General features: G+C 39.1%; 1 protein-coding gene across 1 annotated transcript in view; it reads right to left on the minus strand.

Moving 5' to 3' along the window:
• The window catches only part of LOC116310695 (nesprin-2), a 55,730-nt gene extending 43,680 nt beyond the window's left edge, over nucleotides 1-12,050 (minus strand). The window contains exons 1-15 of the mRNA XM_031727560.2: nucleotides 11,926-12,050; nucleotides 8,504-8,737; nucleotides 7,688-7,810; nucleotides 6,452-6,561; nucleotides 6,122-6,233; nucleotides 5,720-5,854; nucleotides 4,350-4,508; nucleotides 3,702-3,896; nucleotides 3,359-3,478; nucleotides 2,988-3,188; nucleotides 2,735-2,908; nucleotides 2,406-2,528; nucleotides 1,246-1,439; nucleotides 642-768; nucleotides 251-490 (exon numbers count right to left, since the gene is read on the minus strand). Of these exons, the coding sequence (XP_031583420.2) occupies nucleotides 251-490; nucleotides 642-768; nucleotides 1,246-1,439; nucleotides 2,406-2,528; nucleotides 2,735-2,908; nucleotides 2,988-3,188; nucleotides 3,359-3,478; nucleotides 3,702-3,896; nucleotides 4,350-4,508; nucleotides 5,720-5,854; nucleotides 6,122-6,233; nucleotides 6,452-6,561; nucleotides 7,688-7,810; nucleotides 8,504-8,737; nucleotides 11,926-11,964 (2,286 nt within the window). The 5' untranslated portion in view covers nucleotides 11,965-12,050. The remainder of the gene's footprint in view (nucleotides 1-250; nucleotides 491-641; nucleotides 769-1,245; nucleotides 1,440-2,405; nucleotides 2,529-2,734; nucleotides 2,909-2,987; nucleotides 3,189-3,358; nucleotides 3,479-3,701; nucleotides 3,897-4,349; nucleotides 4,509-5,719; nucleotides 5,855-6,121; nucleotides 6,234-6,451; nucleotides 6,562-7,687; nucleotides 7,811-8,503; nucleotides 8,738-11,925) is intronic.
• Nucleotides 12,051-12,385: the final 335 nt, after the last annotated feature.

The following is a 12,385-nucleotide window of genomic DNA, read 5'->3' on the forward strand; positions in this document are numbered from 1 at the left end:
TATTTACTGGTGTTTTCTTCTGTTGTAGTGCATTTGATCTTTCAGAGCCACCATAATTTCTGTTCTTGAGACGCAAAATAAAGGAAGGAGAATATTTAAATGAAGTGCATAAAAAAGCATGCTCTATATTTTATATTGGAGTTCTATATTGAAATGAACTGCCTGTGTTCAGAAAACAGCACAATGTTTGTAAAACGCTAAATAGTTTAACTTACGGAAGTCACAGTCTTACATGGGGGGAGCTCCTCACCTTTTGCAGAGTTTGTTGGATAACAGGCACATCAATGAGAAGACTGGACCAGTCCAACTCTATCTGTCTGAGCTGAGCATTGATGGAGCACATATCTATGTCAGAAGTCTTGGGCAGAGGAGTCCCCTTATCCTCAGGATCTCTATCTGAGTGTGGTTCCCTCAGCTGCAGCAGCTGGGACGAAGAACCGGTCACTGCCACCTTTACTTCAGATTTGGCTTCCAACTCTTTGGTCAAAGCCTGCATTAAAAATCTTGTATTAGTCTATTCTCCATAATTGTACTGTGGTCTCTGGAAGAGCTGCTAATAAGCAAAAGTTGGTCAAAGCGCTAGAACTAAAATATCTTTTAAAAAACAAACCCCCGCCCCAATGGTTTCAACTCTTACTCACCACAGACTGGAGGTAGAGCTCACGCCTCTGTTCAACATCCATCTCCTCACTGAGCTCACTCCATCTATCAATCCGCTGTCTAGCCTCATCCATCCACTGAGACAGCGTGGCAGAGTTGTGACGAAACCTGATTTTTGGGAAAAGTTGCACATTTAAAAACAACTTGACACAACTTCATACCAAAAGATCTTTTACTATCTAACATTGGGGTTTTCATTGCATGCAACCCTAATGAATTAAATTTAGATTGACAAATTTATTATTATTTCATCTCAATATAAACCACACTAAACATTTCTATTACATATATATATTATATATATATATATATATATATATATATATATATATATATATATATATATATATATATATATATATATATATATATATATATATATATATATATATATATATATATATATATATATATATATATATATATATATATATATATATATATATATATATATATATATATATATATATATATATACACATATATATATATATGAGCTTAAACTAAACTACATGCAGTCTAGTCTAAGTTCAGGACAAGTTCCAACTTCTCAACTGTGAGACAGCCATGACTTTCATCAGTCACCTGCTCTTCAGTTTCCTTTCTTTGTCAAAGCTGGTGCGTTCATGTTCCAGCCTCTTGTGCAAAGATCTCCAGCGAGCCTCCAGTTTACAGACAGACACACCCACTCCACTACAACCCGCTCTCTGCAGTCGCCGGCCTCCCTCCAGCATCTGACTGACCTGCGCTTCATTCTCCTCCAAAATGCGATGCAGCTCCTGCAGTCAGACAAGTAGAACTTTATATCACTGCGCAGACCCGTGAAATGTATTCATACATACATGTGTGACTATTCACTCAACTCAACACAAATGCTAACACTCAGAGCGATACAGAAATCTTTGTGAGAAGTCACCTTTTTGTCTGCTGGCTACAGTCACAGAAGGCCATTAGTGATTTCAGACACAATTAAAGTAAATCAGGTTTGCTAACTCTCATTCGACTGGTATGTAAGACTAAGGGTGAAGGTTTGTGCCACTTTTCAATCTCACTTTCATCTAAGATAATAACCCTGATAGTGAACAAAGGACAACTTTAAAGCCAAACAAGTTAAACAGGTTTTTTTTTCTCCAAACAGGACAAAGTCTAAAGATCAGGATTTTTTCATAAACGCAGACCTAAAAAGAGAGTTTGTAACAACTTATGAATGAGATTCACTACTGAATACATGCTAACATTGGATGTTAAAAAAACTTTTAACAAGACCTTAAGATGAGCTGTTACTTTAATCTCATGCAGATTTGGTTGTTGAACTAGAGCAATGATGCTGGAGAAGACAACCTCTGTTTATGTTTTTATCTGTTTTACCACATATATATTTTGCTGACTATAGACCATTCTGAGGTGCATTTCAAAACTGATGCATTGCCAGTCTGGAAGCAGAACAACAGTGAACAGAACCAAAATTACATTTGGTCAGAAGTCTGTGCTTGGCTAAAATTTCACATTAAAGCCAAGGGACATCCTGTACCCCTACAGAAACAACCTATTTGGGTGTATTTAATTGATCTAATTAGGTTTTGAGTGCAGTGCACAAAGTACAGCATAGAGCTTGCCCAGATAGATAGAATGGAACATTGCTTCATGTGTTCTGTACTCCAGTTGGCTGCCTGTTAGTGAGTTAGACGGTCAAAAAAACACATTTATTAATAAAAATAATCCCTTGTAGATGGAATAGAAAATACCTTGTAGCTTAGAGGCTTCTCTGATTCCTGCTCAGATCCCTCAGGGATCTTGGGAAATGATGTCTCAATACTTCTCATCAAAGAGTTGGACCATGCACTGTCCTTCTCCCATTGTGACCACATCTGAGGCAGACATTATGATTATCAGTGATGGTTATGTCATTAAAATCAATCCTCATTCTCATTTCTCGTGCCTTTAATAACCTATATGTGTAAATCTGTCATCCAGTGAACAAGTTAATGAATTTGAGGAGTTTTGTATATACTGTATTTCTCTTTCTTTACTTGACAGTCACTTTGCAAGTAAGCTACATTGCAAGCACACCTACCTCTAATGTTTCCTGCATCTTGGTCCCTTTCTCCAGTCCATCCTGCTGCAGTCGAGCCACCTGGTCCTGCAGACCCTTTATTGTGCCCTCCCATTTTTCTAGGGGCATATCTGGGACTCTATTGGTCAGGTACCTCAGGATTTCAAAGTGATCACCCAGGAACTGGAAAAACCTCTGATTAAGAAGAAGCAGACATGAAAATCACAATCTATTGTCTTATTTTAATGAGACTCTTTTTTTCCACCACACTGACCATATGACTGCTTAGCTTCTTCTGGAGCTGGGCCCTGCTCCGGAGCTCTGTGTCAGGCTGCTGAGTGAAACTGTCAGAGCCCAGACTGAGCAGGTCCTCAAAGCTGCGGACCAGCTGCTCATATTGCTTCTGCAGTTCCACGCCGCTCTTCAGCTCCTCACAGTGGGAACGGACACCACCCACTACTGTATCCAACTCACCCTGCACGACAGGAGGACAGGAAATTTTAAGATTTAAATGCATCATCTGAATAATTCAGTTTATGAGTATTCTTAAATTTGCCAAATCTCTCAGTATTTAACAGGCCACCTTAGTGACCTACGTAAACTTATAAACACTAAAGCCCACATCTGGCACACGCCCTAACACACCTGCAGCTGTGTGGCCTGGTGGATGAGAGAGGCAGGCAGATTGTGTTGGGCAGCCTCCTCCAGTATGGAGTTGACCTGCTCGACCTGCTGCTGCAGAGACTCTTGGATCTGAGCAGCAGCCTGACAAATAAACACACAAACAATTAAAACCTGTAGAGATTTTAATAATAAACAGTCAATTTAGTGTTAAGTGATCTATTAACACAGCATATTACCAATACAAGAAGTAAGCTAAAACTTTATCTCAATTGAAGTTAGATATTATTTCTTCTTACTTTCTCCATTTTTATCAGTATTAACAAAGCAATTTACTGACAGATTTAAAAAAAAAAAAAAAGCAGACCTGTTTCTCTGCACTGTCCTCCTGCAGGATCCTGAGCTGCTTCTCTCTGCTGGCCAGCGCGATCTCGACCACAGGAAGTAGTCTGCACAGATCATCAACGCACTGCTGACCACACTTTGACCCCAACACATTGCTGACCTTTGACCCCTGAGAAACAAGCTCACTGCCAAGGGTGACAAGCTCTGCTGAGAGACTCTGAAAAGGAACAGTAAAAATCCTTCTTTTAGTTAAGCTTTAGCTGACAGTAGGATGCATTATTGATATTTCACTTATAATTTTTTCCCAAAAGCGTCGATAAAATGTCAGAAATAAGAACACTGAGCCATAAAAACTGCAGTGTGAAGCTAAAAGCCTTGTCATATATTTTGACCTGCTGATATGGTTGCACAAAAAGTTAAGGGTCAAAAAAACACATCATGACAATTCCTTTTAAAGGTGACGTCAGTGTCTACAGAAATAGCCCACAGAAAGTAACAACAAGCCTCACACTGATGCTTCAGAAAATGAAGGGGGATCATTAAAGTCACTATCACTCCTCAGATTTTTCAGCCATAGATGCAGGATCGCTGATGATGACAATTTTGAAACTGAAAACAACTGTAAACATCTGAGCCATGTTAAGTGCTCCTTTGCAGTGAGGCGTCTCACCCGTAGGTGAAGCAGCCTTAGCTGGGGTTCTTCTTCATCTGTCACCAGAACAGGTGAGCACAGCATGCTTTTCATGGAGTCCAGGCACAGGGATGCTCCATGCAATACATGAAACAAACCTTCATCAAGGGTCTGATGGGTTCCCTCAGCAGGGCAGGCCTGGGTATGAAAGATGAGCAAAACCATTAGCAGGGTCATGTTAACAATTTATTAGAATTTGGCCTACAGCCACAAAGGTTTTCTTTTAGGCTATTTGTTTCAGTTTTATGCAAGGTTGAGTTGATTTCTTTTCATCTTTCACTTTTACAGACAGGAATTTAAAATATAAGTAAATTCAGTTCAGTTTCAGTTTAGTTTCAGATATTACAATAAATACAAAGATACATGCATATTGTTAAAATATAGCCTACTATTAACATTTTAATGTGTTTTACAGTGGACAATAGCAAATTTCTTGAAAAAATATTAAAGCGAATCAGCCCAGGGACCTCAATTTATTAGAATTCTTAATTTTATGACATATTGACTTTTAATTCTATGGTGTTGTCCAACTGTTATTTTCCATACTGTGATTCTGATACTTAATTGCTTGTAAGGTACCTTGAGTGTCCTAAAAGTTGCATATAAATAAATTATTATTATTATTATTATATTAAAACATGCATCAGTTATATTGTTGGTGCTGTTTCACTTTTTAGTCCTGTGACAACTCAAAATGAGGTCCAGCCCTACCTATATCTCATAATTATTTGATAAGGTATTTGATAAGATTACACTGATCCCAGTGCTAAGATCAATATTATACTTTGTTGGTTTTCTTATTGATTTTTGATCTTTTGGAGAAAAAAGGTGGGCTCAGATTTTCAGCATCAACACTACTGAGTCTAAACACAGTGAAAAAAATCAGGCTGGTATTTGTTTAAAAATATGTTTTAATCAGATTCATTAGTTGTATTTTGGATCACATCACATATTTACTGATCACATAAAACTCTGTCTCACCAATATCCAATATCCACCCCCCAAAAAAATATTCTCAAAATTCTCCAGACTTTTTCTTTCAGACCTCATTCAGTACTTTCATACATTGTTAATGGAAAGCAATTTTGGATACTTTCACTGATAATGCAAGTTGCATAACTTCATAGAAAGATAATTTAATTAATTAATTACATTTAACTGGTTATAGTTACAAATAATCATAAATTACATATTGCCTTTAAAGGGAATATAAATTTAGGAAGCTAATCATCTCACATCCCTTCAGTTTTATCTCAGGCTCTCTAGTCTTGAGAAGAAAACCAGCAACTGGCCTCGTGTAACAGCTTCTATATTCTCTGACAAACAGCCCTAATATGATGGCTCCTCACCTGATTCAGAAGCTCTGCAGATGTGTGTCCCAGCTCTCTAAGATGGCTGATGCAGGTCTGGAGCTCTTTCAGGTTTTTTGTAGCAATCATGCATCCTGCTGTTCCATTGCTACGCTTCACAGATGAGTCTGTCACCTTCATAAAGAGAGAGAAAGAGAGAGCCACACAGACAGAGAGAGAGAGAGAGAGAGAGACGGAGAAAAACATCAGAGGAAAAGTTGGAGACACACGCAACTCTAATCATGCCCTGCAGGAGTTCCCATAACACCAACGAGACAACAAAGTGGCATCTGCTCAAAGAAGGTGATAATCAAGCATGGCGAGAACACCGATTTGTCCCTTTCTCTCTTGTATTTGAAATGTGATAATCAAGCACCTCAGCTCTCACGATGAAGGCCTTACCTCGGAGGGAGGAAGCAGCCAGCTCTCCTCCAAAGTCAGCAGCTGACTGTGAAGGTGATCCCACTTCTTCTGAGCTGAGTCCTCCTCCTCATCAGCCGCAGCAGGAGGCGACCTGCTGCCAGAGAACAAGCTGAAAATTAACACTTCATCTTACTCCAGCTTTCTTTCTTTCTATATACACTGAAGTTGAATTAAGAAAATACTGTAATCTTTTTCACAGTCCTATAAATAAAATACCTTATTTAAAAATGTAAATGTATGTTATATTTCAAAAGAGTTAAGACACTGTAGTATGTGTTTGACACCAAATTAACAGAGTAGCTGTTTTGCCTTAGTGAGAGCTGGCTGTGGTCCTCCTGGCTGTAAAGCAGCGCTCTGCTGCCATGCCTGGCGATGGCCTGAGTTAGTCCTCTTTGTTCACTGAGCTCGTGCTCCAGCTCCTACACAAAAGTAAAATATCAAGTTACAAGTTTAACAATTTTAAGTGTTTATATTTGATACAATGTCTGTGTCACGTCACATACTGACACAAATTAAAAGCTATACTTCATCTATTAGCGGGAGCTTATTGTCAAAGCAGCCATTTATTTTAGTTGAATCTCTCCTTTTCTAATTATTTCCCACTAGCTATTAGGTCAGTGGTTCCCAAAGTGGGGGGCGCAGAGCCATTGCGGGGGGTGCGGTAAAAAAAAAAGAAAGAAAGAAAGAAAGAAAGAAAGAAAGAAAAAAAAAGAATGCTTGGACACTGCTAGCATAATGGACAGGTCTTTGACGGGGCTCCCGCACAAAGCAAAGCAGAGGATGAAGCATCGCCAAATAGCCTTCCAAACTAACTTCTTTCCAAACCAAAAACTAGAAAACATGACGACACATATCTTGCCTTCGGCTTCACCTGCACAGCGCGGTGCCGAAGTAGGTCTCCCCGACAGAATTTATTTCCCCTGCATCGGGAGCACGCGCTGGGCTGTCCAAATCATGGCCAAACAGTAAACACATTCTTGATTTTTAGTTCACAAACACTTCTTATAATGAAATTTTGGCGATGTTAGCTCTTTATACAGTGGGATACAAATAACACAAGGCTGATGCTGCCACAATTTGTTCCCCCTGTCCAGATCATGGTATTTTCATGGTTTCTCTTTCTTTTTCTCTCAGCTTTTCAGCTCCACCTTTTCGCTTTTCTTAGCTTTTATCAACGACTTCTTTCACAGATAGCCTCTACAAGGTGCACTGACGCAGGGAATGTAGGGGAGATTTGATTGGGCAATCCAGTGTCAGTAATGAAAATTAACCAATGAGTTGCTTAGGGGTTGAAGTATGCAAAAAGAGCCACAGCTAAAAACTTAATGATATTAACAAAATTAAATACTGACATCCACCTCTGATCCTATGTACTTACGTCACAGGAAAACATGAAAACATGCTGGTAGAAGGGATTTTTAATGCCCCAGGATGTTCTGAATGTTTACATTTGGGTGAAATACACAAAAAGCAGTCAGATACATGAAATACACAAAATCCCACACCACTGGAACCTAACACCAAAGCAGCTAATGGCATCAGTACCTTTTGCTGCTGCAGGCTGCTCTGTCTGAGAAGTTTGTTTTTAGGTGATGAGAAGATCTCTTGAACACTGTTGCTGCGCCTCACTTTAGACTCAGGCTGATAATCTGCCTGAGAAACTGAATGCTGTGGAAAAACAGGTGAAATGTAAACACAAGAATGAAAGCTAAAAGGTTTATCAGTATCACTGTCAACTGTATGAGTTCTTGAAGGCAGCAGCTTTAAGAAACAAGTCTAAATGCAAACATGTACGTGATGTGTTGCTTATGAAAGGATGCCACTATTGAGCTGCTGGTGAGCCTGCACTAGTTTATTTGCAGAACTGTTAATAATTATCAAAGGCAGACTTTGCCACACAGTCCCTAGTGTGACGTTACTTTCAGCGGCACAGTTGTAAACCTGCAACCTCAGTTAAAGTTTGTAAGCAGGACTAGAGAGCGTGCAAGAACACAGACTGAAAGAATATAAAACATTATGTTGCTTTGCTTTTAATGATAAATCTTAGTTTGAAATTATCCAGGCACCTAAAGGGACAGTTTTTCAGAGCAAAAGTGCAGTTAATTTAACATAAGAATGAATTTAACTGAGTAAGGAAAATTGTGAATGGACTGGTGGCACTTATCTACTCCACCTGAGCACTCAAAGGGCCTCATACAGCCATTAATTCTGCCAAATATTCACACTCCAGTGAATTCATCAGGAGCAACTTGGGGTTGTCTTGCCCAAAGATTTAACCAGCAACCTTCTAATCACAGCCACCCCAAACAACTGAATACAAAACAACTATGCAACCATTTGCCAAAGATTTAGTGTATGTACCTGCTCCTGGGGCCCTTTGTTGCTGCTCATCCTCTCCTCTTCTTGTCTGTTCTGTAGCAGCTGCTGAAAGGACACCAGGTTGTTCTTCAGGAGTTCCAGCCTGGTGCCAAGAAGCTCAGCTGCCTCCTGCTGGGATCCCGCAGCTCCCAGTTCACTCTGCTGGTGCTGTTGGTCAGCGGTTTGACTGAGAGCTGACAAGCTGGCTACCTTCTGCTCAATCTCCAGATACATCTCCTGTAGACCAGCAAACAAACACACATGAGTACAGTCAAGACCACAGTAATCCTAAGAAGACTGGCAGCGTGGCTTTGTTGTGGGAACTCCTTGCTCTTCCATGTCCATCTGCAGTGTAGGTAGGTTGCAAACCAGCTTGCAGTTGTCCAATATGAGATTTGCCAGTTGGATCACCTGCTTCTTTAGCAATTTGTTTATTGTTTCCAGTGTTTGAGTGGAACAGTTAGTTTGCAAGTCATTTGAATATCAGGTTAAATTTAGTTGAGTGTTATTAGACACCCTTAGTGTTTCTCCACCTCCTTTCCATAATTTTACTTTCACTGATCTTTAAAATTCTTCCATGACTCAGACTTCAATGAATTCTCAGCTGTGTTGTTTAGACTTTAACATTTCAGCATGCTTCAGTATTTGGAGTACAAATAAGTGTTCAGGTTCTTACAGTTCTTACAGTTTACCTGACTTTTTAACTCCTGTTAGCACATGTCCTTCAAATATTTTAGACGCCATTTATTTCTTAACTTCAGTTAAAACTTCAGTTTTTTATGTCAACTTTGAAATATGTTTCTTTTAAAATTATATCAATTATATCAGTTTAAGATATTTCCATTGTGTTTATTTATTAAACACAGTAGCATTAAATCTTTTCATTCTTTTAACTGTCTGTTTCACGTGTAACATTTTCACCAGCCAGGACTTCATTATTTGAAGGCAGGCCTTGGGAGCTCCACCTCTTAGATACGCCCTTCTTTTCTTTATTGTTTTCACTCCTTTATTACCTCACCTCCTGCTCTGTTTTGACACCACTATGAAAAACAACAATTAAAACAAAGATTTAGCTCTGGAGTGCAGCTTAAATGAAAAATGCCTCACACACTGATGATGTCAAAGTTAGATGTGGGTGATGTATGACGGAGCTAATTTGAATAGGACGATACATCTCAGTGGCTATTTGCACGCAATGCTCCATTAAAATGTGATGTGTGACTGTGAGATGTGTTTAACGCCTGAAACTTTAATGGAGGCTCAGGTTACACTGTCAGGGTAAGCCAGGAGTCCTTGAATAGAAAATTCCTGCTAAAGCTTGAATAAAGATAATGTTGAAGCCTGTTAGGGCATGATGCTACTGACTGTAAGCTGTTATATTGCCCCAGCTGACTGAATGTTTAAACAGAAAAAGTAATGCTGCTTTAAAACCTCTAAATGTGATTTACAATACCTGTTTAGTCATTACCTACTCCTATATAATATGTTTATATACAAAATACAATACTGTTATACTCTTAAAAGTAAATACTGCCCAGGGAGTGAGCTGCCTTGGTGAAGGTTTGCTACTTGCTTATTCTTGACATGTTGATTTTTTCATTTTTTATTTTGGACACCACCTCTGCAGCTACACAGTAGCTGGCACATAGAGGCACAACTATGAACTCTGCACCTAAGACATTGTTTTATGCCTTGTGTTTATAGCCTTAATCACATTTAACAATGAGAGCGATAGTCATATCCAATCAGACACCTGGATCAAAAAGTTTAAGAAGAGTAAGATCTTTCCAAATGATTCCAAAGAGGCCACATTTTTAAGGGATTTAATGACTGTCAGTTACAGTATTGTTAGGCCTTCCATACCTGAAAGTCTTTCTTTTACTTTGCTGAGGTTTGAATTGACAATCTGCTGAAAAACAAAACATGAACCCAACTACAGAGATAACAGAAAGCTAAGCAGGTAACAGTTAATGAACTCTGCTCAACCAGACTGATCTGAAATAGCTTTGATATGAGCACAAGAGAGGAAGAATAATACACAGCAAATAGAAGCATCCATGAAGGGCAGTTTCTGTGTCATAAAAAGCTGTCTTTAACCCCTTCTCTGAAGAAGTAACATACATCTACTGCATTTCTTACTGGGCTGTGTTGCCAGTGCAAACTCCATTTGACTTTTTCTGTATATTCAAACATTGCAATGTGAAACAAAATATGGGTAGGGCGATACATTGCTATGATAAAATAGAAAAGCAAAAGAAATCATAAAAAATTGAAACGTTATATGTTCTATAGCACCTCCTAGTTTCATTCAGCAGTAGCATTTATTACAAACCAAATTCCAAAATGTTGGAATGCTGTGTAAAATGTAGATAAAAAACAAAAATGATGCTATGATTTGCATTTCTTACAAAACAAAATTTCAAAATTCAGTGTGTCTGACGACAGAACAGTTTTCTACTTTTGCTCAGTCTATTTAAAATGCACTTTGGCCCTGAGAAGACGGCAGCATTTCTGGGTCATGTTCACATGATAGAGCTTTGCATTTTGCAGAAGGCATGTCTTGCTGTGTTCACAGAGAATGATGAAGTGTTCGTGAGCCCATGCAGTGATTTCAGTGACAAAATCATATCATATCGTTTAATGAAGTTCTGCCTCTGGGCCCAAAGATTATGGGCATCCATTATGGATTTGTGGCCTTGGGCTTTGCTGATATTCTGAGACATGCTGCTGCCGTCAATCTCCAACATTTTTCATGAAATGTTAAAATACTTGAACAGTTTGAACACATGATATGTTTTCCATGCTCTATTGTAAATAAAATATGGGTTTATGAGATTTGCACATTAATAATTCAGTTGTTCTTAACTTTTTACACAGTGTACCAACATTTTTGGAACTCGGTTTATAATTTCCTCCTTGCATCTCTTTGTGAATCATCACAATGTCAGAAGAAAAGTCTGTCTTGTTTATAGCTCTTGTTGCATAGCTTTAATTATTCAGTTTTTAAATGAAATCCCATTGATTTGGTGATTGTAAGGGCAAAGGATAGCTACCGTAGATAACCTGAGGGTAAAGTTTTTCAGATGTCCATGCAACAGCTTTTTGTCAATAACATCTGTCTGTTGTTTATGTGGAGTCCGTTAGTAGACTTACTCGGGTTATTTTGTAGTACTTAAAAAAAGTTAAATAAGTACATTTTAACCAATTTTGACACAACCTGAATAAAAACAAAACAATATTAAATAACTGTATTACGTCTATGTGACTTTGAAATTCATCATATTGAAAAAAAGAAGAAAAGATTGCATGAATGTAATGTGGGCTTGTAAAGTGTGCCAACACAGTCAGCACAGTGACAACTGAGGTAACATTTGTCACTTGTAAATTCTGGGAGGGGGCTGGTCCCCCTGGTGGGCGGAGCTTACCTGACAGGTAAGTAGTTGTTGTTCCACGCTGTCTTGCATGGTTGCTACACCGGCAACACTGGCAGCTTGAAGGCTCCTCTGGGATTCCTGCAGCCACAGCTCCAGCTGTCTGAGCCTCTCCAGGCACACATGGAGGACACCTTCACCGAGGCGAGGTCCAGACTGGGACCCAACCTGCTGGTCTGATTCCTGACAGACAAACACAACACACCCAGCTAAGCCTCTCTGCTCCAGAGTTTCAGGGTAGAGAGGGAGGAAGATGAGGAAAGTGAAGAGTACAAGCTGACTGGTTCCTGAAGTTTGTAGCTCTAATACTGATATAAACAATTATTTCTAACCTGTTTCTCTGTTCTCACTCTACCACTCCCAGTAACTTACCCCCCGCACTGGTTATCTCTCTTTCCTTCGCTCTGTTTCACTCCTCTTTCTTTCTCTCTCTGAGCTCCACCCACCTGAAACC

Source organism: Oreochromis aureus, linkage group 19, assembly GCF_013358895.1.
Source record: "Oreochromis aureus strain Israel breed Guangdong linkage group 19, ZZ_aureus, whole genome shotgun sequence".
In the NCBI taxonomy this organism is placed as follows: Eukaryota; Metazoa; Chordata; class Actinopteri; order Cichliformes; family Cichlidae; genus Oreochromis; species Oreochromis aureus.